This window comes from Oncorhynchus kisutch, linkage group LG11, assembly GCF_002021735.2.
Source record: "Oncorhynchus kisutch isolate 150728-3 linkage group LG11, Okis_V2, whole genome shotgun sequence".
Classification (NCBI taxonomy): Eukaryota; Metazoa; Chordata; class Actinopteri; order Salmoniformes; family Salmonidae; genus Oncorhynchus; species Oncorhynchus kisutch.
In genome coordinates, this window is record NC_034184.2 from 6,264,085 (window position 1) to 6,291,263 (window position 27,179).

General features: G+C 43.1%; 1 protein-coding gene across 1 annotated transcript in view; it reads right to left on the reverse strand.

The window, feature by feature from the left end:
• The window catches only part of LOC109900091 (polypeptide N-acetylgalactosaminyltransferase 2), a 129,460-nt gene that overhangs the window by 49,843 nt on the left and 52,438 nt on the right, over positions 1-27,179 (reverse strand). The window contains exon 2 of the mRNA XM_020495814.2: positions 6,203-6,293. Within this exon, the coding sequence (XP_020351403.1) occupies positions 6,203-6,293 (91 nt within the window). The remainder of the gene's footprint in view (positions 1-6,202; positions 6,294-27,179) is intronic.

A 27,179-nucleotide genomic window follows, 5' to 3' on the forward strand; every position in this document is an offset into this window, starting at 1 on the left:
TCAAGTGCTTGTCAAATTGTGAATGAGAGACTAATGAACTGTGTACAGCCTGCACAAAAAAAACAAAGCAGACCTCATACCTTTTAAGCAACTTTTTTCAAATCCTCAGTAGAGTCGCATCATGCAGCCTGACAATGTATCAAAAAATCTTAACATATAGCCCAACGTTTGTGAAACTACTAAAGTTACATTAATAACTAGGGATGCACCGATATCACATTTTTGGCCAATACCGATATTTTCCTTCCCCCCCAAAAAAACGATACCTATATTTAACATTTTTGCGGCCTTTTTAAGCATTCTAGTACAGTTAAATAGTTCACTCCCACACACACACAGGTCTAAGGCACTGCATCTCAGTGCAAGAGGCGTCACTACAGTTCCTGGCAGAAATCCAGGCTGTATCACATCCGGCCGTGATTGGGAGTCCCATAAGGCGGCGCACAATTGGCCCAGTGTCATCTGGGTTTGGTCGGTGTAGGCCGTCATTGTGAATAATACATTTGTTCTTAACTGACTTGCCTAGTTAAATAAAGGTTTTACACACAAACACAAAAAGTTATTTTGTTGGCATTTACGTATGTCCCCACTACCAGTAAAACATAATCAAAACCTATTTCTTTCACTTGCTTGCTGTGATGTTTCGTTATTCATTCGTTTCATTCTCATCCAGGATTTCATCATACATGTCAAGCAGTGAAGTTTCAGCACTGTCTGTCTGTGGCCTCTCTTCCTCTGTGCGCTGTGTGTTTCCTCGGTCACTGTGTGTTTCCAGCTTGTCCAGCTGTGCATGTAACATTTCACATAAATCCTGTTTGACTGCATCGAAGTAGTGGTCCTTGTACCGAACATCAAGCATGGTGGTGACACAGTAAAGAGGCTCAGAGAGAATGCCACTGAATCACTTGTTCACAGCCACAACTTTTGCAAGTTTTAACCCCACTGTCTGTGTTGGCAGTTTTGTTGAGCAGGCGTTTCAATGCCATGACAGAGGGTATCACGTCTGCTGCAGATGCAGTTGACTAGCTTATTTCTCCAGTCAGTTGTTCGAATGCAATTTGAAATGGCAGCAGCGGTATGCAATACAAGCCTTCCTCAGTACGAAATCCTTGTTGACCCACTGTGCTGTCAGACTCAGCATGCTCATTGGTCTGACTTTGCTGGTCCAAATGTCAGTCGTGAAGCTAATAGCAGTGACGCCCATAGCAAGTAGCTCATGGATGTGAGTTTGAACAATACTGTGACTACAGTAGGGTAACATCTGAAAAATAATGTGTACCGGGACTCGACCAGTCGGCAAAAGCCAACTTCATCCCGACAGAGAACGGTTGATTGTCAAGGGTTTCAGGACCCCTGTTGGTGAGGTTTACGGCCCCCATAAATCCCTTTTCCCCTTTTCGCTCTCTTGGAAAGCCCTTTATTGACATAGAGAGAGTCTGGTAACATCAAAAGCTGGGAACTGAACCATATTTCGGTAATCCAACCAGTTGAAAATATCCGTTGGAATATGAGAGAATATGATCAGTTGTCATCCAAGACATTATTACGGATGATAGGACTACAAAGTATCTTGGGAAGCCTACACATTCTAGTTATCAGATTCACATGAAATTGTTGTGCAATTTAAACGTTGTGAACTATGAAACACGCCCTTCTCTCCCCCACTACAAAAGCCCATTGACGAAAGTCAACCTAGTGTTCCCGGTGACGTGAGGGCTGCTGTCCATACATTTAGAAGGACTAATATCAACTACGGAACTTAACCAACCTCAGCGTGAGCTCTGGTTGCAAATTGGCTGAGGGAAGGAGGTTCTCACCCATGATTTGACGGTACATGGCCCCGTCCAATGTCCCTTTGATGCGGTGAAGTTGTCCTGTCCCCTCAGCAGTTAAACAACCCCAAAGCATAATGTTTCCACCTCCATGTTTGATGGTGGGGATGGTGTTCTTAGGGTCATAGGCAGCATTCCTCCTCCTCCAAACACTGCAAGTTGAGTTGATGCCAAAGAGCTCCATTTTGGTCTCATCTGACCACAACACATTCACACAGTTGTCCTCTGAATCATTCAGATGTTCATTAGCAAACTTCAGACGGGCATGTATATGTGCTTTCTTGAGCAGGGGGACCTTGCGGGCGCTGCAGGATTTCAGTCCCTCACAGCGTAGTGTGTTTCCAATTGTTTTCTTGGTGACTATGGTCCCAGCTGCCTTGAGATAATTGACAAGATTCTCCCGTGTAGTTCTGGGCTGATTCCTCACCATTCTCATGAGCATTGCAACTCCACGAGGTGAGATCTTGCATGGAGCCCCAGGCCGAGGGAGATTGACAGTTCTTTTGTGTTTCTTTCATTTGCGAATAATCGCACCAACTGTTGTCACCTTCTCACCAAACTGCTTGGTGATGGTCTTGTAGCCCATTCCAGCCTTGTGTAGGTCTACAATCTTGTCCCTGACATCCTTGGAGAGCTCTTTGGTCTTGGCCATGGTGGAGAGATTGGAATCTGATTTATTGATTGCTTCTGTGGACAGGTGTCTTTTATACAGGTAACAAACTGAGATTAGGAGCACTCCCTTTAAGAGTGTGCTCCTAATCTCAGCTTGTTACCTGTATAAAAGACACCTGGGAGCCAGAAATATTTCTGATTGAGAGGGGGTCAAATACTTATTTCCCTCATTGAAATGCAAATCAATTTATAACATTATTGACATGCGTTTTTCTGGATTTTGTTGTTCTGTGTGGAGCTCTCTAGCTGAAACATAGTACTGTGGCTGATGGGCAGCTTGGAGGAGCACAAAGTCCTACAGATAGAGGGGAAGGCCCCTCACTGCTGCCTTGGCACATTTGGACCCACATTTTGGATGGATCTTCAGCTCCATATGTCAAGGAGTTGCTAGCAGATCTTATACCGTATTGTACAGTAGTAATATGGGAATGTACATTTAGGAATGGATGGTGTAGGATATGTCTAAATTCAGCTCTGATGTCATACTTTCTTACAGTCTAAAAAGGAGTAACTATATTAGGCCATCTGGAAATCCGCTTAATTAAAAACTGCAACCCTTGAGTGTAAGGCGGAGTGACCTAAATAGTGTGTGGCATTGAAACAAGGTATCTGAATAGTGATGATTCCCTGGAACTACTGTACTCCCCAGAGTATTCTTTCTACATATTGTTCAGGATACAAAAGCAGAAAGATGTCTCCCTGCCCTACCTTTACAAAAAACACAATGTTTCTGACATAAATTAAATGGAACAGCTCTCTAAGGACTACCTTGCCAAGGAGAGAACATGTAACAGTTCTGATGGTAAAACTACTGTAATTTATATCCCTCCATACACGGCATGCTGCTTTTTTAAATGCAGGAGAAGCCTATGTAACGTCCGCATATGCTTACACCTGTAGCTTAACCTGTTTGGGCTAGGGGGCAGCATTTTCACTTTTAGATGAAAAGCGTGCCCAGAGTAAACTGTGTCCAACTCAGTACCAGATGCTAGTATATGCATATTATTAGTAGTATTGGATAAAAAACACTGATGTTTCTAAAACCGTTTGAATGATGTCTGTGAGTATAACATAACTCATATGGCAGGCAAAAACCTGGAAAAAAAAATCCAAACAGGAAGTGGGAAATCTGAGGTTTGTAAGTTTTTCAAAGCTTGGCCTTCCTAGTACATATTGATATATGGAAGAGGTTGCACTTCATAGGGCTTCCACTAGATGTCAACTGTCCTTTGAAAGTTGAATGAGTATTCTACTATAAAGGAGGGGCTCATGAGACCCGTTTGAGTCAGTGGCCTGGCAGAGAGCGTCGGTCTCATGACCCGTGGTCCCGACAGAGTTACCTCTCGTTCCAATGCTTTTTCTGAAGACAAAGGAATTCTCCGGTTGGAACATTATTGATGTTTATTGTTAAAAACATCCAAACAATTGCTTCCATACAGTCCTTTAGAAACACGCCAAACGATGTAACAGAACTTTGAGTTTTTGTCTGGATAAAATGCTCACACCTCTTGAAGATGGATTACTGGGCTGAACACGCTAACAACAAGTGGCTATTTGGACATAAATGATGGAACAAATCAGTCATTTATTGTTGAACTGAGATTCCTGGGAGTGCCTTCTGATGAAGGTCATCAAAGGTAAGTGAATATTTATGGTGTTTTTTCTAACTTTGTTAATTCCAAAATGTTGGCAATTCCTCTGGCTGTTTTGGGTTCTGAGCTCCGTTCTCAGATTATGCTTTTTCGTAAAGCTTTTTTGAAATCTGACACAGCAGTTGCATTAAACTTTTGCGTGTAGAGGGCAGTATTTTCGTTTTTGGCAAAAAAACGTACCCATTTGAAACGGCCTATTTCTCAGCCCTAGAAACTAGAATATGCATATAATTGTCAGATTGGGATAGAAAACACTCTAAAGTTTCCAAAACTGTCAAAATATTGTCTGTGAGTATAACAGAACTGATATTGCAGGTGAAAACCTGAGGAAAATCCAATCAGGAAGTGCCTCTTATTTTGAAACCTCTGTTCCTATGCATGCCTATCCTCCATTTAAAGGGATATCAACAAGATTCCTTTTTCTATGGCTTCCCTAAGGTGTCAGTCTTCAGACAGTTTCAGGCTTTTATTTTGAAAAATGAGTGAGAAAGATCACATTGCGTTAGTGGATAGGCGGGGGCTCAGTGAGTTTTGCGCAACAGAGTAAAGCGGCCATTGTTTCTCCCTGTACTATTGAAAAACCTGCACTCCCGGTTGATATATTAATCGAATATATATTTTGAAAACAACCTGAGGATTGATTATAAAAACGTTTGACATGTTTCTGTGGACATTATGGATATTATTTGGAATTTTCGTCTGCGTTGTCATGACCGCTCTTTCCTGTGGATTTCTGAACATAATGCGCCAAACAAACAGAGGTATTTTGGATGTAAAAATAATCTTTATGGAACAAAAGGAACATTTGTTGTGTAACTGGGAGTCTCGTGAGTGAAAACATCCGAAGATCAAAAGGTAAACGATTAATTTGATTGCTTTTCTGATTTTCGTGACCTAGCTACTTAATGCTTAGTGTACATAATGTTTTGTCATGCTATCGATAAACTTACAAACGCTTGGATTGCTTTCACTGTAAAGCATAACTTCAAAATCTGAGACAACAGGTGGATTAAAAGGCTAAGATGTGTTTTGCAATATTGCACTTGTGATTTCAAAAATATTAATATTTATTAGTAATATTATTTGAATGTGACGCTATGCTATTCAGCGGTTGCTGATGACAATTATCCCGCTTAAGGGATGGGTAGCATCAAGAAGTTAAGGAGAAGTCCATCTTTAATTATGTGAATAACACTAGTATCTTTTATCAATGTTTATTTTGAGTATTTCTGCTAAAATCACTGGATGTTTTGGAATCAAAACATTACTGCACGTAAGGCGCCAATGTAAACAGATTTTTTGCACATTATCGAACAAAACATACATCTATTGTGTAACATGATGTCCTATGAGTGTCATCTGATGAAGATCATCAAAGGTTAGTGATTATATGTCTATTTGTGCTTTTTGTGACTCCTCTCTTTGGCTGGAAAAATGGCTGGGCTTTTCTGTGACTTGGTGGTGACCTAACATAATCGTTTGTGGAGCTTTCGCTGTAAAGCAAAAGCATTGAAATCAGACACTGTGGCTGGATTAACAAGAACGGTATCTTTAAAATGGTGCCTAATACATGTATGTTTGAGAAATTTGATTTATGAGATTTCTGTTGATTTGTATTTGGTGCCCTGCAATTTCATTGGCTGTTGGCGAGGGGTTCCGCTCCCAGACAGGTTAATACATAAAGCATAAATTGGATCCCGGTTCAGTTGTGCACATGGGCTCGCAAATTGGTACGATAGAGATTTGGGTGATTGGCCCATTGATGAAGATCAGAAACTCTGAAAAAAAACCAGATGAATTCAGATTATTTTCATAGCATTCCTATACACACCTTGCATAATTACCCCTGACCTTGTAAACAGTAAAGGTAGTTTACTAGTTTTAAACAGAACCACAGCTGGAACCCTCCACTATTGCACAGTCCGTTGAACAACATGTCAACCTGGAGTCCTGTGTTGACTAATCTTCTCATCATGTCTGTAAATGGGGGGGGCTAACCAGAATGGACAGCGCTGTGGGATGCCTGGCTGGGTATCTGGCTCTTACCTGAGGGTAGTGTCTCCAGGCTGTGGGTTTGGTCATCTGCGTTGCGGTGGACCTGGGCCTGATTTGATGAGTCAATAGCATTCCAGTCATCCTGCCAAAGAAACACAAAAACACATTAATATAGAAACACGTAGACAAGGTCACAATCTACATTCAGTGGAAAATGTTTGTCCCTCCTCAGAAAAGGATGATCTAATGATAGAAAACCCCCACGTTCATAAATAGCGGTATGTCAAACACCGAGAATGTCAAGCACATTTCCCAGACTAATTTTGAAAGCAAATGGTTAGAAAATGTTTAAAATATTGTAGTCTTCCTAAGTTCCCTGTTGGTGCTATTGATTTATTTCTTCAAGGTTGGCTGTGGAATTATAAACGCATGATTTGCATCATCATGTTACTGTGGCAACAAGGTGCCCCTGACTGTTATTGCTCTGCTTCGAGCAGCTTTTAAAAATGTCAGTGAGTTTGTCAAAAGCATTTTGATGAAGAAAAAGGGTCTGTGGTCCTATGGCAGTAGACCATTATTCCATTCAAGAACTTAGAACGTAGGCTACTTATCAAAACGAGATGGACAGAGGAAGGACAGAGGGCATGCTTTATTTTATCTTAGGGCTCACAGCCATTCAAATAACTTCACTATTTGTATGTCGAGTCATGCAGACCACATTAGATCTTCTCAAGAGGCAGACCAAGAGTATTTCTGCATGTTGGATCAGACACACCGACAGCCTGTAAATTACACCAAATATAAAAAGAAAAACAATGTTTTATAATATATAATGGACAAAACACATGTCGTCGTCTCCCTGTTGATAACCACCAGGAGAACATTTTAGAAACGTTCCAGACATAAGGTAAGAAAACAGAATTATACAATAACTCTGGTGCAGGTGCTCTTGAACTTTCCAATCATCGCCAGGTGCATGATTGATCCGCAACAATATGTTTTGTGAGGATTCACAGAACAAAGTGCGATGGAGAGGAATTGTCGATTGCCTATTCTCATACGGTTGCTGTTCTGATGTCACGGCAACATCAAAAGCAGAGGGACAGTCTGTGACTAAACAGCCAGATGGGATTTCCATCAGCGTTAAAACACACAGGAGCTGTATGCCAAAATAAAGCCAGTGAAGAGTACAGATGTAGGATCTTAATTTGCTACAGCAGGAAAAACATTGCAGCAACAGGAAATGTGAATTATTATGAATTCTAATTCATGGACATTTTTGTAAGAGTATATACATTTTACTTAATGGAAAATCAAGTCAAATTTGGCCTCAATGTCGCCTGTCTCTATAACCAACTTTTGGGAAATATGGCCGCACTGACAATGACAGCATGGGTCAAGCCAAACAGTGAAACACTGCAGCACTGCAAGCCTGTAACACACATCAGGCCAGACTGGCAAAAACTCAAACAGGAAGTACTCTTGCCAAGGTTAGCAGTAAATAAACCAACAGGCGGGATGCTATGGATAGAGCGCAAGCTACTGAAGTCCAGAAGCCCTCGCTCTGCCGAACACAACCAGCATCTGCTCTGGTCGCCTGCTCCTTCAGGCCAAAATGAACTGGTGGCTGTGGCAACCAATAGCATTCAGACGCTCAGCATTTTATCATAAACTTATCAAATCAATGATCAAACCTTGTACAAAAAATCTATATCTTTAGAGAAAGGAACATGAATAAGTACATCATGTCCTGAGAACGATTAAGAAAAAATTGATGCATGTCTTCTAGAGCAAAATGACATGTTTTGAAGTTATTTCACAATAAGAGGGGTGGAGGGGAGTTATGGTGGTGGTGGTGAGCTGCAGCTGACACGGGTGTATATCGCTATAGTCATTCTAATGAATGATGTGCATATTCCACTTCATTAATTCTGCTCTGCAAAACCACAATACCAACACCGTTTACAATAACAGGTCATTCCAGAAAGAAAAACTTGAAAATGGAAAATTAGTCAACATTGCTCGGTTTGTTTGTGTGTGAAATTGACAGTCATCTTGCTGACAAACAGCCTACGTTAACGTGATTTCCAGAGTGATTCTCATGAAGTCACAGTTGTTCATCGTTTCTCACACTTGGCAGAACATTTATTGTGCGGCCATTAACATTACAGGTAGCACTATCAAATGATTGCCTCGCCTGGTTCACCAACTACTTCTCTGATAGAGTTCAGTGTGTCAAATCGGAGGGTCTGCTGTCCGGACCTCTGGCAGTCTCTATGGGGGTGCCACAGGGTTCAATTCTTGGACCGACTCTCTTCTCTGTATACATCAATGAGGTCGCTCTTGCTGCTGGTGAGTCCCTGATCCACCTCTATGCAGACGACACCATTCTGTATACTTCCGGCCCTTCTTTGGACACTGTGTTAACAACCCTCCAGGCAAGCTTCAATGCCATACAACTCTCCTCCAATTGCTCTTAAATACAAGTAAAACTAAATGCATGCTCTTCAACCGATCGCTACCTGCACCTACCCGCCTGTCCAACATCACTACTCTGGACGGCTCTGACTTAGAATACGTGGACAACTACAAATACTTAGGTGTCTGGTTAGACTGTAAACTCTCCTTCCAGACCCATATCAAACATCTCCAATCCAAAGTTAAATCTAGAATTGGCTTCCTATTTCGCAACAAAGCATCCTTCACTCATGCTGCCAAACATACCCTTGTAAAACTGACCATCCTACCAATCCTCGACTTTGGCGATGTCATTTACAAAATAGCCTCCAATACCCTACTCAACAAATTGGATGCAGTCTATCACAGTGCAATCCGTTTTATCACCAAAGCCCCATATACTACCCACCATTGCGACCTGTACGCTCTCGTTGGCTGGCCCTCGCTTCATACTCGTCGCCAAACCCACTGGCTCCATGTCATCTACAAGACCCTGCTAGGTAAAGTCCCCCCTTATCTCAGCTCGCTGGTCACCATAGCATCTCCCACCTGTAGCACACGCTCCAGCAGGTATATCTCTCTAGTCACCCCCAAAACCAATTCTTTCTTTGGCCGCCTCTCCTTCCAGTTCTCTGCTGCCAATGACTGGAACGAACTACAAAAATCTCTGAAACTGGAAACACTTATCTCCCTCACTAGCTTTAAGCACCAACTGTCAGAGCAGCTCACAGATTACTGCACCTGTACATAGACCACCTATAATTTAGCCCAAACAACTACCTCTTTCCCAACTGTATTTAATTTTAATTTATTTATTTATTTTGCTCCTTTGCACCCCATTATTTTTATTTCTACTTTGCACATTCTTCCATTGCAAAACTACCATTCCAGTATTTTACTTGCTATATTGTATTTACTTTGCCATCATGGCCTTTTTTGCCTTTACCTCCCTTCTCACCTCATTTGCTCACATTGTATATAGACTTGTTTATACTGCATTATTGACTGTATGTTTGTTTTTACTCCATGTGTAACTCTGTGTCGTTTTATCTGTCGAACTGCTTTGCTTTATCTTGGCCAGGTCGCAATTGTAAATGAGAACTTGTTCTCAACTTGCCTACCTGGTAATCTATAAAGGTAAAATAAATAAATAAATAAATAAATAAATAAATAAATGGGAGGAATTCACACGACTCTCCTATAGCACGGCATGTCATCACAGAGGTAACGTCTGGCTAATGAATAACTCATTACCAAGCCACCAGTTGGGTCTCTTGGTGGGAGACCTGAGAAAGCACTAGTTTTAAGATGAGTGATAGAAGTGTTACTGTAACATCCTAATGCTATTCAAACCTTAAAGTCAACCATACATCCTCTTAGCCAGACCAAAAGTTTTTTGACCTTTAGGTTGTAGGCGAGGTTTCTTATAGTGATCGGGGGATAAAAGTTCTATACAGTTACATATCGCAATATCATTTTGGACGATATACTTCGACTCCAAGTATCAATTTTTTCCCCTCTTCTAGGTAGTTAACTAGCGCTCGTTGGCTGTACCGGCGCCAAAACGCTGGTAATTTTCATCCCATAGCTCGTTCGCCATCTTCTTTTAAATAGTGAGTCAACATGTTTTCAGCACTTTCTTTTCCATGACTGATCAAAACTAGTTCTCATGCTCTCTCGTCTCTCTGTAGCAGACATATAGTGAGCAATATTCTTTAGAACATCAAACTGTAATACAAGTTGCAGCATTGAATCTCAATACATACATATGGTATCGGCACCTAAGCATGGCGCTAGTATAGCACGGCATGGCGCTAGTATAGCACGGCGCTAGTATAGCACGGCATGGCGCTAGTAGAGCACGGCATGGCGCTAGTATAGCACGGCATGGCGCTAGTATAGCACGGCATGGCGCTAGTATAGCACGGCATGGCGCTAGTATAGCACGGCATGGCGCTAGTATAGCACGGCATGGCGCTAGTATAGCACGGCATGGCGCTAGTATAGCACGGCATGGCGCTAGTATAGCACGGCATGGCGCTAGAATAGCATGGCATTGCGCTAGAATAGCATGGCGCTAGTATATCTTGGCATGGTGCTAGTATAGCATGGCATGGTACTAGTATAGCATGGCGATGGTATAGCATGGCATGGCGATGGCATCGTATGGTGAGGTTTCTGGCAATAACCCAGGCCTAGTTTGTTACCACACAAAGTTAACGTACAACTTGGGTGCATACTACGCAGTCATGCTCCACCGTCAAACCACACCATGATGCTCCACTTAACTTAGCTTTTAGCTCTCCTGGTCCCTGCTGTGCTCTGCTATTACATATGCCACTGTAGTGCTTACGCTCTGCTATTTTTTAAATATTTTATTTAACTAGGCAAGTCAGTTAAGAACAAATTCTTATTTTCAATGACTGCCTAGGAACAGTGGGTTAACTGCCTGTTCAGGGGCGGAACGACAGATTTGTACTTTTTCAGCTCGGGAATTTGAACTTGCAACCTTTCAGTTACTAGTCGCTCTAACCACTAGGCTACCCTGCCGCACCAGCAGGTAAGAACAGCAATGCTACCATCTATCATCAACCATACATCATCTGCCTGGTACAGTTGTAGACTACTACAGTCAATTCTATTTTACTTTTGGCCTGCTTGACTCCCATGATGTAATCTTTGTGATTCAGGGCCATTTCAGGTCTGGGAGCCAATCGGGAGGAGAGAGCAGGTGTGAATGCAGAGAGCCGAGAGGAACATCCATCTCAGTTGGCATGGACTAACCCCACGGCAACTGTTCCCCCTCACTGAGCCCTACATGCCCTGTCAGGGGGCATTGGCAGGGAGGAAGCAGCCAGACTAGAGGGACTTAAACTGGAAGTTTACCAAGCCCCCAATCTCTCGTCTTTCAGGCTGGTCTGGAGCAGATGATGAAGAGGAGGAAAATTCAACCAAGAATCTTCTCTGAGGATGCTGGGGGGCTGCTGCTTAAGTTGGTACCTGGAACTAGAGAAGTTGAGAGTAGAAGACGGTAGGGAAGAGAGTAGAGTAGCTCTGGAGTGTTCTTTAGAGATCAGGAAATGTTAATGTATCTGACACAGCTGGTAGGGTTATGTAGGTCTACTATATGTGAGGTCATGACAAGCTTCAACTACTGTAAAAGCAAGCAGGGAACGTAGCAGTTGAAAGAACATTGCAGGATTCCTCAAGTAGTCTTCCACTGGAACACTAACATCCATTTCAATATTTACAGGCCCTGCTGATAGAACAGGTATGATGACCTCGCACTCTGAACTAGAGGTCGACCGATTAATCGGAATGGCCGATTAATTAGGGCCGATTTCAAATTTATAACAATCAGAAATCAGTATTTTTGGGCGCCGTTTAAAATAAAATAAAAATTATACCTTTATTTAACTAGGCAAGTCAGTTAAGAACACATTCTTATTTTCAATGACGGCCTAGGAACGGTGTGTTAACTGCCTCGTTCAGGGGCAGAACGACAGATTTCTACCTTGTCAGCTTGGGGGATCTTGCAACCTTACAGTTAACTAGTCCAACGCAATAACGACCTGCCCCTCTCTCGTTGCACTGCCTGTTACACGAATGCAGTAAGCCAAGGTAAGTTGCTAGCTAGCATTAAACTTATCTTATAAAAAACAATCAATCATAATCACACATGGTTGATGATATTACTAGATATTATCTAGCGTGTCCTGCGTTGCATATAATCTGACTGAGCATACAAGTATCTAAGTATCTGACTGAGCAGTGGTAGGCAGAAGCAGGCACGTAAACATTCATTCAAACAGCACTTTTGTGCGTTTTGCCAGCAGCTCTTCATTGTGCGTCAAGCATTGCGCTGTTTATGACTTCAAGCCTATCAACTCCCGAAATGAGGCTGGTGTAACCAAAGTGAAATGGCTAGCTAGTTAGCGGGCGCTAATAGCGTTTCAAACGTCACTCGCTCGGAGCCTTCTAGTAGTTGTTGTTCCCCTTGCTCTGCATAGGTAACGCTGCTTCGATGGTGGCTGTTGTCGTTGTGTTGCTGTTTCGAGCCCAGGGAGGAGCGAGGAGAGGGACAGAAGCAATACTGTTACACTGGCAATACTAAAAGTGCCTATAAGAACATCTAATAGTCAAAGGTTAATGAAATACAAATGGTATAGAGGGAAATAGTCCTATAATAACTACAACCTAAAACTTCTTACCTGGGAATATTGAAGGCTCGTGTTAAAAGGAACCACCAGCTTTCATATGTTCTCATGTTCTGAGCAAGGAACTGAAATGTTAGCTTTCTTACATAGCACATATTGCACTTTTACTTTCTTCTCCAACACTTTGTTTTTCCATTATATAAACCAAATTGAACATGTTTCATTATTTACTTGAGGCTAAATAGATTTAATTGATGTATTATATTAAGTTAAATTAAGTGTTCATTCAGTATTGTTGTAATTGTCCTTATTACAAATAAAAAAATAAAAAATCTGCAGATTAATCGGTATCGGCTTTTGTGGTCCTCCAATAACCGGTATTGAAAAATCATAATCGGCCGATCTCTACTCTGAACTGTCCTTGTCTGTACTAACAAACTTGTGTTTTTATTATCAGTCAGATCTGCAGTGTCAAAAAGTGACGATTTGGATGATCTTCACGTGCTAAACAGGGCTGCAGAACTGGGACATGCGTATGCACAGTACTCACAAGTCTCATTATGCAGAGATGGAGTTGGCAGTCTCTTGAAATCTATCTTCAGTTGGCAACTTCGGTCATGTTAAAGATGAGGGTATTCTCGAACACACTGGTTTATGGTACTCGAGTCACAAATATGATGGCTTGCAACTCGAATATTTAAAATGATGCTATTAAAAAGTGTGCAGCGCATCAACTCTTCATTTAACGGATTACAGTTTGAATCTGACAGCAGCCAATCAAATTGTGCCAGCTGAGAAAAAGTTGTGCGTGGCAGGGCAGAGGAACGTCGGCAGGTGAATTCAGATGGAGCCCTTGGAAAGATTCCGAAAATAATTATTTTGGGTTATAAACACGACGCTGTATTAACAAAAAATGGATTGCAACTTGCAAAACATGCGGGAAGAAAATTACACACGGAGGCGCAACAATTTCCAACTTTGTTCGACATTTGAAGCTGCACAAAGAACAGTAAGTCGTGGCTAATATAGCCGAGAGCTATATATTTTATTACTTTACTAGTGTATCATGTAGGCTAACGTAACGTTAAATCTTTGCACCCAAGATTGATCTACAACTGGTAGCCTAAATCCTTAAGTTACAGCTGTTCCTAAAACCATTGACATACGCTGGCTGAAAGACAGACAGTGTGTGTGTTAAGGTTGGGCGATTGTGTACAAGCCTATAATCGCCCGATAGCCATCCTCGATAATCGATCACTATTGGGGGGGGGGAGGGGGTCTCTCTCATGGCTACACATGTATTTCCATGGAAATAACATTTATTTGGAAAGTGATATAAAATATATATATATATATAACTTTATTTAACCAGGTAAGCTGGTTTAGAACAAGTTCTCATTTACAACAGCGACCTGGCCAAGATAAATCAAAGCTGACCAGCTGAAAACAGCAGAGGTGTATTTGGAGGGCAAATTTGTCCGGATAATATCTATAAGGGTGCCCATGTTTACAGATTTAAGGTTGTGCCTGGTGGGTTCCTTGATGATTTGTGTGAGATTGAGGGCATCTAGCTTAGATTGTAGGACTGCCAGGGTGCATATCCCAGTTTAGGTCACCTAACAGAACGAACTCTGAAGATAGATGGGGGCAATCAATTCCCATATGGTGTCCAGGGCACAGCTGGGAGCTGAGGGGGGTCTATAAGAGGCGGAAACAGTGAGAGACTTATTTCTGGAGAGATTCATCTTTTTAATTAGAAGCTTGAACTGTTTGGGCATAGACCTGGAAAGTATGACAGAACTTTTCAAGCTAACTCCTCCGCATTTGGCAGTTCTATCTTGACGGAAAATGTTGTAGTTGGGTATGGAAATCTCAGAATCTTTGGTGGCCTTCCTAAGCCAGAATTCAGACACGGCGAGGACATCAGGCCTGCATCTGTACAGCGGTCAAGCGACCTCCACTCATCACTGTCAAACGCTCCCTGAAACACTTCAGCGAGCAGGCCTATCTAAATCGACCTGTCCCGGGTATCCTGGAAGGATATTGACCTCATCCCGTGAGTAGAGGATGCCTGGTTATTTAAAAAAAGCCTTCCTCACTATCTTAAATAAGCATGCCCCATTCAAGAAATGTAGAACCAGGAACAGATATAGACCTTTGTTCTCTCCAGACCCGACTGCCCTTAACCACAAAAACATCCTATGGCTTTCTGCATTAGCATCAAACAGCCCCCGTGATATGCAACTTTACAGGGAAGTTAAAAACCAATATACACAGGCAGTTAGAAAAGCCAAGGCTAGCTTTTTCAAGCAGAAATTTGCTTCCTGCAACACAAACTCAAAAGTTCTGGGATACCGTAAAGTCCATGGAGAATAAGAACCCCTCCTCCCAGCTGCCCACTACACTGAGGAATTTCAATTTCAAAGCATTTTTCTACGGCTGGCCATGCTTTCCACCTGGCTTCCCCTACCCAGGTCAACAGCACTGTATCCCCCATAGCAACTCGCCCAAGCCTTCCCCATTTCTCCTTCTCCCAAGTCCAGTCAGCTGATGTTCTGAAAGAGCTGCAAAATCTGGACCCCTACAAAATCAGCCGGGCTAGACAATCTGGACCCTTTCTTTCTAAAATTATATGCCGAATTGTTGCAACCCCTATTACACCAGCCTGTTCAACTTCTCGTGTCATCTGAGATTCCCAAAGATTGGAAAGCAGCTGCGGTCATCCCCCTCTTCACCCAAACTGCTACAGATCTATATCTATCCTACCTTTCTAAGGTCTTCGAAAGCCACATCAACAAACAGATGACCGACCATTTCGAATCCCACTGCACCTTCTATGCAATCTGGTTTCAGAGCTAGTCATGGGGGTGCACCTCAGCCACACTCAAGGTCCTAAACGATATCTTAATCGCCATCGATAAGAAACAATACTGTGCAGCCGTATTCATTGACCTGGCCAAGGCTTTCGACTCTGTCAATCACCACATCCTCATCGGCAGATTCAATAGCCTTGGTTTTTCAAATGATTGCCTCGCCTGGTTCACCAACTACTTTGCAGACAGAGTTCAGTGTGTCAAATCGGAGGGCCTGTTGTCCGGGCCTCTGGCAGTCTCTATGGGGGTGCCACAGGGTTCAATTCTTGGACCGACTCTCTTCTCTGTATACATCAATGATGTCGCTCTTGCTGCTGGTGAGTCTCTGATCCACCTCTATGCAGACGACACCATTCTGTATACTTCTGGCCCTTCTTTGGACACTATGTTAAATGGGGTTCCGCTAGCGGAACAGCCAATAAAATTGCAGGGCACCAAATACAAATCAACAGAAATCTCACTCAAATTTCTCAAACATATAAGTACAGTGGGGCAAAAAAGTATTTAGTCAGCCACCAATTGTGCAAGTTCTCCCACTTAAAAAGATGAGAGGCCTGTAATTGTCATCATAGGTACATTTCAACTATGAGACAAAATGTGGGGGAAAAAAATCCAGAAAATCACATTGTAGGATTTTAATGAATTTATTTGCAAATTATGGTGGAAATAAGTATTTGGTCACCTACAAACAAGCTAGATTTCTGGCTCTCACAGACCTGTAACTTCTTTAAGAGGCTCCTCTGTCCTCCACTCGATACCTGTATTAATGGCACCTGTTTGAACTTGTTATCAGTATAAAAGACACCTGTCCACAACCTCAAACAGTCACACTCCAAACTCCACTATGGCCAAGACCAAAGAGCTGTCAAAGGACACCAGAAACAAAATTGTAGACCTGCATCAGGCTGGGAAGACTGAATCTGCAATAGGTAAGCAGCTTGGTTTGAAGAAATCAACTGTGGGAGCAATTATTAGGAAATGGAAGACAGACAAAACCACTGATAATCTCCCTCGATCTGGGGCTCCACGCAAGATCTCACCCCGTGGGGTCAAAATTATCACAAGAACTACTAGTTCCAACTGTTCTGCCTGCGGCATCTCTAGAGACAGCAGGAGCGGTAGAGATACTCTGAATGATCGGCTATGAAAAGCCAACTGACATTTACTCCTGAGGTGATGACCTGTGCTTGCACCCTCGACAACTACTGTGATTATTATTATTTGACCCTGCTGGTCATCTATGAACATTTGAACATCTTGGCCATGTTATTATCTCTACCCGGCACAGCCAGAAGAGGACTGGCCACCCCTCCTAGCCTGGTTCCTCTCTTTGTTTCTTCCTATGTTCTGGCCTTTCTAGGGAGTTTTTCCTAGCCACCGTGCTTCTACACCTGCATTGCTTGCTGTTTGGGGTTTTAGGCTGGGTTTCTGTACAGCACTTTGAGATATCAGCTGATGTACTAAGGGCTATGTAAATACATTTGATTGATTGATGACAGTCAAATTCCACATGTCCATTTAGTTAGGCTTCCCCAAGCTCTGATGCTGCTAATGCTCACAGCATTTTTATGTAAATATTCTTATTCCTTTACACTTGTGTGTGTATAAGGTAGTTGTTGTGAAATTGTTAGGTTAGATTCCTTGTTAGATATTACTGCATGGTCGAAACTAGAAGCACAAGCATTTCGCTACACACACACACACACACATGGTTAGCAGATGTTAATATATGTGACAAATAAAATGAGATTTTATGTCATTTAGCCTACCAAAAACGTACTAACCGCCTGGTACTCAGCACGCTATCATCCCTCTAATCCCTCGGACGTCAATGCAAATGTATTCCAAAATCTAAATCAAACACTTCATGAGAGCCCATGAGCACATGTTGCGCAACATTTCAATAGGCTTGGCCTACTATATTTATCAACGCTCCTAATATAAAGCAAATATTACACACATTGCTTCGCTTTACAACAGGAGTATAGCCTACCTCACTGGCATGGAAATGAACCACGGGGAAAATCACCCTCCATTTGCTAAGTGCATAGATGAGATGGTCCATTTTAAATCTTAACAAATTTCAAAGATATTATTTTGTATACTGTACATAAAGACAACATTAAATCAAGAATTGTCTGATGGGCGACAGTATTAACCTATCACTTGTGAATTATGTATTATTAATGATGTACTATCACTTGTGAATGATGCCCAGCTTGTGCATTAAGGCACATGCCTTTTTTTTGCGACTTGATCAAATCATAGTCCCACACCTCATGTAGCCTAGCCTACAGGCATACAGTGGCAAGAAATAAGACAAATAACAGAACACTTGAGCTTGCATAACTACTCGCCGCCGCCGCCACCGCCACCGCCCCCCCCCCCCCCCCCCAAACAAAGTCAATACTTAGTGGAGACACCTTTTGCAGCAATTACAGCTGCATGTCTCTTGGGGTATGTCTCTATAAGCTTGGCACATCTAGCCACTGGGATTTTTGCCCATTCTTCAAGACAAAACTGCTCCAGCTCCTTCAAGTTGGATGGGTTCTGCTGGTGTACAGCCATCTTTAAATCATACCACAGATTCTCAATTGGATTGAGGTCTGGGCTTTGACTAGGCCATTCCAAGACATGTAAATGTTTCCCCTTTAACCACTTGAGAGTTGCTTCAGCAATATACTTCGGGTCATTGTCCTGCTGGAAGGTGAAGCTCCGTCCCAGTCTCAAATCTCTGGAAGACTGAAACAGGTTTCCCTCAAATATATCCCTGTATTTAGCGCCATCCATCATTTCAATTTTGACCAGTTTCCCCAGTTCCTGCCGATGAAAAACATCCCCACTGACCAGAGCACCTTCTTCCATATGTTCGTGGAGTCGTCCACATGCCTTTTGGCAAACACAAAACGTGTTTGCTTATTTTTTTCTTTAAGCAATGGCTTTTTTTCTGGCCACTCTTCTGATCTGTTTCATCAACCTCCTTGCTTTCAAAAGGCTTTTTGATGCGAGAGGTTGTGTTAATTTGGAATCTAAATTGCATCCCACAACTGTCTCAGATTATGTTTGGAATGTTTATTTCTTGCACAGAAGGACAGGTTGACCAATAGAATAGGTTAACTTTTGTACTACAGGGGATAGTAGATTGACATAGGCTAGTGCTTTTGCTGTTCATTAGGCCTACTCCTCCTCTTGTTGGCTGACAAAAAGTAAAACGTGGACAGTTCATCAGACATCTTCGATATGCGCCTTGTAATTCACAAAGTTGCGTCCCTGATGTGCCTGTCTTCACTTGTAGCCTACTTCTTAGCTGAGATGCCTGTGAGAAGGATCCGATCACGACGGTCATTGGGAAATAAGAATATTGATATCGGAGAGAGCCATGTGAGTGAGAGGTGCTTCAGAGCACGATAGCTGGCAGAAGGGAATTACAATTGAAGTCAGAAGATTACATATACCTTAGGCAAATCCATTTAAACTCAGTATTTCACCATTCCTGACACTGAATCCTTGTAAAAAAAAAATCCCTGTTGTAGGTCAGTTAGGATATCCAGTTTATTTTAAGAATGTGAAATATCAGAATAATAGTAGAGAGAAGGATTCATTTCAGATTTTATTTCTCTCACATTCCCAGTGGGTCAGAAGTTTACCTGCACTCAATTCGTATTTGGTAGCATTGCCTTTAAATTGTTTAACTTGGGTCAAAAGTTTTGGGTAGCCTTCCACAAGCTTCCCACAATAAGTTGGGTGAATTTTGGCCCATTCCTCCTGACAGAGCTGGTGTAATTGAGTCAGGTTTGTATGTCTCCTTCCTCGCACACACTTTTTCAGTTCTGCCTACAAATGTTCTATAGGATTGAGGTCAGGGCTTTGTGATGGCCACTCCAATACCTTGACTTTGTTGTCCTTAAGCCATTTTGCCACAACTTTGGAAGTATGCTTGGGGTCATTGTCCATTTGGAAGACCCATTTGCGACCAAGCTTTAACTTCCTGACGGATGTCTTGAGATGTTGTGTCAATATATCCACATAATTCTCCTTCCTCACAATGTCATCTATTTTGTGAAGTGCACCAGTCCCTCCTACAGCAAAGCACCCTCACAACATGATGCTACCACTCCCGTGCTTTACGGTTGGGATGGTATTCTTCAGCTTGCAAGCCCCCCCCCCCCTTTCCACTAAACATAACGATGGTCATTACGGCCAAACAGTTCTATTTTTGTTTCATCAGACCAGAGGACATTTCTCTGCTTTTTTATGGCCGTTTTGGAGCAGTGGATTCTTCCTTGGTGTGGAGGTCTACAACTTTTTTTCTGAGGTATTGGCTGATTTCTTTAGATTTTCCCATGTCACGCAAAGAGGCACTGAGTTTGAAGGTAGTCCTTGAAATACATCCAGGTACACCTCAAATGATGTCACTTAGCCTATCCAAAGTTTCTAAAGCCATGAACTAATTTTCTGGAATTTTCAAAGCTGTTTAAAGGCACAGTCAACTTAGTGTATGTAAACTTCTGACCCACTGGAATTGAAATAATCTGTCTGTAAACAATTGTTAGAAAAAAGACTTGTGTCATGCACGAAGTAAATGTCCTAACAGACTTTCCAATACAATATTTTGTTAACAAGAAATTTGTGGAGTGGTTGAAAAAGTTTTAATGACTCCAACCTATAAGTGTATGTAAACTTCCAACTTCAAATGTATAATTATTATATTCAGCCCAAGGGCACAACGGCCACTTTGGTGAAAAAGCCGTGGATGTTTTAGGGGACATTACAGGGGTCTGCCGCCGGGAAATTCAAGACCAGGTGAGAATATTATCAAGTGCTTGTCAAATTGTGAATGAGAGACTGATGAAGTGTATGCAGCCTGCACAAGAAACAAATCAGAGCTCATGCCTTTCATGCAAATTTTTTCAAATCAGAGTCACATCATGCAGCCTTAGAATGTATTAAAAATAAAAACATATGGCCCAACGTTTGCATCACAAATAAAGTTGTATAAATAACTCTGAATGAAGCATATGGGAAGACATGTTTCTTTGTTAACCACTCAACACAGAATAGCCGCGTGAGCGCACTTCCTTGGAAAACATATCCTTTCTATTTTATTCATGTTCAATTGTATTTTCATATTATAAAATAAGCAAAACTTGTCTGCTAAATGAACCAGTGTAGCCCACAGCCATATCAGGGCCTAACAAGGCCAACTCAGAGTATGCTATTCTGTTCTTCTGAAATAGACTACATTTTCTTCATACGTTTCTTTTGACCCGTCTAAAAATACATAATGGATTTATTTTTCATGGAGTAGGTTATATTAATATGATTTAGACATTTTCCAAAAGGTCTGCACCATTGGCTTGTAGGCTATGCATGGAAGCCAGGAGATGCTAAACCTGTTTACTGTATATTAATTAACGGTCAATTACCGTGCGACCGGCAGTTATTCGCTTGATATCACGGCTGACAAAATGTCATGACCGCCACAGCCCTGTGTGTGGTTAGTGTGTGTTAGTGCCCTAATGATGGACAACTGAAAAGGTCTTTCATTTACCAAATGACAGCAAAAGAGTGATTTACAAAAGGTCATTTCCAGATGCTGTAAAGCTACAAGATGGTGATGGAGCAAACTACTGAAAGAGAGAGGTCAACCATTTAGGTTTATTCAAACTTCAACAGTCATGCATAGTGACCCAACAGCATTAGAGTAACAGCCTACCTCAGACAAGCTTTACATTTCTCATTTAGCTAAACCGTTTACTGTGTACTTTCCATGAGCCATATGCAGTCAGCCTTGGCCTTGAGACAGTCAATGAAGACACGAACATGACGAACCACAACACCTAACCACCACAGCTAACAATGGATGCAAAACAAGAAAACCTGCTTCATACGTCAACTGAAATCAGGTTCAATGTAATGAAAGTTGCAGATAGAAATACCATGAATAGAGCTGGCACGATGTCCTGTTCTGTTCTAACAATATATTTTTCTTAATGTTCATGAATGTGGCCGTAGACTTGAACCTTTCTGCTTGGCCCAGAATGATAAATATAGCTTAGCTAATCATCAAACTCAAACTCAGTGAAACAAAAACATCCAGCTTTATTCAATCCTCCTTAAGGGCTCCTCTGGCATGGGCAGGTGAACAGGTCATATTTAATCCTCATTAAGGGCTCCTCTGGCATGGGCAGGTGAACGGGTCATATTTAATCCTCATTAAGGGCTCCTCTGCATGGGCAGATGAACGGGTCATATTTCATCCTCATTAAGGGCTCCTCTGGCATGGGCAGGTGAACGGGTCATATTTCATCCTCATTAAATACTCCTCTGGCATGGGCAGGTGAACGGGTCATATTTAATCCTCATTAAGGGCTCCTCTGGCATGGGCAAGTGAACGGGTCATATTTCATCCTCATTAAGGGCTCCTCTGGCATGGGCAGGTGAACGGGACAGCATAAGCTTCACTTAATCAAGGAATCAATTAGAAAAAGAAAAATTATGAAAGGCTGTCCTTCTGCCAAAACCAACCTGCTGCCACCGATGGCTAAGTTATTCGGTGCAATTAATCATGGCTAAAATGTTGACATTCGGCAGATGGAGAACATTTTTCACTCCACTCCTGTTCTCTTTTTTTAGTTTTTTCTAAGTCAGTCTGACGAGTGTTCGGTTCTGGGCCTGATTTCAAACAGAAGGTTGAGTAATAAGCAGCACACGCTGGGCAGGCTCAGGAAAAATGAATCAAACTTCCTAAAAAAAAACTGGGCTGTGTCTTCCATATGGTTTGCCACCACGAGATCTCCCTCCATATGGTTAACCACCAAGAGATCTCCCTCCTTATGTTCAGCCACCAAGAGATCTCCCTCCATATGGTTAGCCACCAAGAGATCTCCCTCCATATGGTTAGCCACCAAGAGATCTTCCTCCATATGGTTAGCCACCAAGAGATCTCCCTCCATATGGTTAGCCACCAAGAGATCTCCCTCCATATGGTTAGCCACCAAGAGATCTCCCTCCATATGGTTAGCCACCAAGAGATCTCCCTCCATATGGTTAGCCACCAAGAGATCTTCCTCCATATGGTTAGCCACCAAGAGATCTCCCTCCATATGGTTAGCCACCAAGAGATCTCCCTCCATATGGTTAGCCACCAAGAGATCTCCCTCCATATGGTTAGCCACCAAGAGATCTCCCTCCATATGGTTAGCCACCAAGAGATCTCCCTCCATATGGTTAGCCACCAAGAGATCTCCCTCGCTGATTGCTCAGCAAGCCGTTGACTCATCCCCAACAGTTTGAAGATTATTAGCCAAATCACTTGCAGCAGGAAGCCTTGGGTTGACCACATCTCACATATTCTTATGGCCACCACAAATGATCATCAGCTCATTCATACCCACAAGCCTCAATGATCATCATCTGGAAACTTGGCAGTCCAATGGGGGATGGTGGTCTATAATTGGACAGCTTTCTTGGAGCAACATGAGGGAGTGATACCACTAATGTTATCACAGCTCCACACACTATAGCATTTATGTAATAGAACTGTCAATTGTTCTGCCAAACATCCTTATTATCCTTCTGTAAGACACTATGCTGGATTAAGCTGCAATTAGCTTTTTGGCGAACCGACCAAATCAAAGTTTATTTGTCACATGCGCCGAATACAACAGGTGTAGACCTTACTTACAGGCTCTAACCAATAGTGCATAAAATGTATTAGGTTAACAATAGTTAAGTAAAGAAATAAAACAGCAAAAAGACAGGCTATATACAGTAGCGAGGCTATAAAAGTAGCAAGGCTACATACAGACACCGGTTCGTCAGGCTGATTGAGGTAGTACGTACATGTAGATATAGTTAAAGTGACTATGCATATATGATGAACAGAGAGTAGCAGTAGTGTAAAAGAGGGGTTGGCGGGTGGTGGGTGGCGGGACAATGCAGATAGCCCGGTTAGCCAATGTGCAGGAGCACTGGTTGGTCGGCCCAATTGAGGTAGTATGTACATGTATAGTTAAAGTGACTATGCATATATGATGAACAGAAAGTAGCAGCAGCATAAAAAGAGGGGTTGGGGGGGGGACACACTGCAAGTAGTCCGGGTAGCCATTTGATTACCTGTTCAGGAGTCTTATGGCTTGGGGGTAAAAACTGTTGAGAAGGCTTTTTGTCCTAGACTTGGCACTCCGGTACAGCTTGCCATGCGGTAGTAGAGAGAACAGTCTATGACTGGGGTGGCTGGAGTCTTTGACAATTTTTAGGGCCTTCCTCTGACACTGCCTGGTGTTGAGGTCCTGGATGACAGGCAGCTTATCCCCAGTGATGTACTGGGCCGTACACACTACACTCTGTAGTGCCGTGCGGTCGGAGGCAGAGCAATTGCCGTACCAGGCAGTGATGCAACCAGTCAGAATGGTTAATCCGCATAAAAGTATGTTTTAGATCTGTCATTCTCAATGAAAGCAAGTCTAGGATGCGGTAGATATGTTCTATATGCCCTATTTCTATGCTTCTAGGGATAAGTACCTTGCCTAAGGGAACATCGACAGATCGGATCAGGGATTCAAACCAGCGACCAGTCGGTTACTGGACCTACTGTTTACATCTCTCCCTCCTCCCTCATACACTCCCTCTCCTGCCGTCTTGACCTTTGAATGCTCGGCTATGAACAGCCAACTGACATTTACTCCCGAGGTGCTGACGTGTTGCACCCTCTACTACCACTGTGGTTATTATTTGACCCCGCTGGTCAGCCATGAACATTTTAACATCTTGAACAATAATCTAGCCTTAATGGCCATTTACACTTATAATTTCCCCCCGGCCACCCCTCAGAGCCTGGTTCCACTCTAGGTTTCTTCCGAGGTTCCTGCCTTTCTAGGGAGTTTTTCCTAGCCACTGTGCTTCTACATCTGCACTGCTTGCTGTTTGGGGTTTTAGGATGAGTTTCTGTATACATCTGCTGATGTAAAAAGGGCTTTATAAATACATGTGATTGATTGATAATTGCTTGTTTTGTCACAAACTGAAATTATAAGTATTATAATTTTAGCAACCAGGAAATGGCTGAACGATTTCTGCATAGTGCATCTTTAAACACTAGTGCGCACAGTGATCTTCTTTCTTTTCAACCATCACATGGTAAGACACTGGGCTGTATTCAGATTTGATTATGAAAGCACTTTATAGCAGGACTTTCACCCAATTAATCATTCAACTCCGTCTGGTAATGTTCCCCCGGGAACATATACTTTATCTTTTCATTGTAAAATGTGGACAGCACACAAAGGTTTGTTTTTAAGCTGGTGACACAATCCATCAAACCAATATTCATAACCACAGCATTTTGAAGTCATCTTGGGCCCACATGTCACAACGGTGGGCCTATTTAAAATTGTCATCTTTTGGCTGTCTTTCCAAGTGATGGTTGTCTTCTCCATCAGCTTTCTGTCCGGGGCCCTGGTTCTGAGAAAAGTAGAGGGCTTAATGAATACCACCAGTCCCACACATTGAACACTGAGCCACTGCAGAGCCCAGGATGGCTGCCTTACTCCTGCCCAGAGTCAGAACCTCTAATCAGGGCCAGAACAACTGCATTACTGTAATGGCTACAGTCAGTAGATCAGGCCAAGGCATCCTCTGTCTCCTCCCCATGGTGACATGCTGCCTCAATGCTCTCATGTTCCAACTCGCTCCGACTGAAAGCCACTTAAACCCTGTGTTGAGCCACCAGAGTCCTGCCTGATCTGGGAATGTTAGCTGGGATGACACCGGCAGCGGCTCTGACCCGAAGATACAGTACTAATTCAAATGGAATGCTCGTGCCTGTCAAGTGAGATTTGTACCCTCGATGGATGCAAATAGGATGCAAATTTTTGCTATTCTAATTACAAGAATAACAAACAGACTCATTTCCATATTGTGAAGATTCACTTGATCAAGTTTGCAAATGATAACAGTAGATGTTTTGTTCATACAATTGTCAAATATGTAAGTATTTTGTAACGAAACAAATCTGAAGCCGTTATATTCCATTCTGTCTCTTCAGGCTCTGTTAGGAGAAAATTGGTGTGTTAGCTGGGGTAATGACTTTCTGTGTTCGTATTAACGTGGGTGATAAGTCTGTTAGGAGTCTGCTTCCCTGTCAGTTTGGATCGGTGCATTGCCACAGATTCGCTGTTCATGAGTTAAACATGGAGTTGTCCATTTGCAGGCTGTCACTAATGCACAGGAGGGCCACTTTCCCCTTGAGATAAATCCATACCATCACTTTAAAACATAAAAATCAGAAAACAGAGGAGCCTCGGGGACTAGCAGTATTCCGGAGGAGAGGAGCCTCGGGGACTAGCAGTATTCCGGAGGAGAGGAGCCTCGGGGACTAGCAGTATTCCGGAGGAGAGGAGCCTCGGGGACTAGCAGTATTCCGGAGGAGAGGAGCCTCGGGGACTAGCAGGATTCCGGAGGAGAGGAGCCTCGGGGACTAGCAGGATTCCGGAGGAGAGGAGCCTCGGGGACTAGCAGGATTCCGGAGGAGAGGAGCCTCTGGGACTAGCAGGATTCCGGAGGAGAGGAGCCTCTGGGACTAGCAGGATTCCGGAGGAGAGGAGCCTCTGGGACTAGCAGGATTCCGGAGGAGAGGAGCCTCGGGGACTAGCAGTATTCCGGAGGAGAGGAGCCTCGGGGACTAGCAGGATTCCGGAGGAGAGGAGCCTCGGGGACTAGCAGGATTCCGGAGGAGAGGAGCCTCTGGGACTAGCAGGATTCCGGAGGAGAGGAGCCTCTGGGACTAGCAGGATTCCGGAGGAGAGGAGCCTCTGGGACTAGCAGTATTCCGGAGGAGAGGAGCCTCGGGGACTAGCAGTATTCCGGAGGAGAGGAGCCTCGGGGACTAGCAGGATTCCGGAGGAGAGGAGCCTCGGGGACTAGCAGGATTCCGGAGGAGAGGAGCCTCGGGGACTAGCAGGATTCCGGAGGAGAGGAGCCTCTGGGACTAGCAGGATTCCGGAGGAGAGGAGCCTCTGGGACTAGCAGGATTCCGGAGGAGAGGAGCCTCTGGGACTAGCAGGATTCCGGAGGAGAGGAGCCTCTGGGACTAGCAGGATTCGGTGGCAGACGTAATTAAGTCCTAGCTCGGTGGCAGAGAGACAAAATGAATAAGCCACTAATCTTCTTGCAGTCAATCTTTCTAGGAGATTAATGCCTGGCATCCAGTCTGTTCCATTTACAGTTTAAGAGCCAACCTGGAACACACACACCCCATCCGTATCCTCCAGATACTTTGTGCAGAAGACACACACTTCACCACTCACGGCCAAAGCCATACAGCACAGAAAGTGTGAACATGAAGCTGCCATACAGTTATATCACCGGTGGACAGGACATAAAATCAGTCATGGTTCTAACTTGAGAGGTGTTATTAACCCGTAGGGTTCTCCAGCCACTATTCTATAATCTTGACCTCTGGAATGATCCATTCTGATGTGACGGCCCACTGTGTCAGTTCACCTTGACCTCTGGAATCACAGTTATTCCCATGTCATC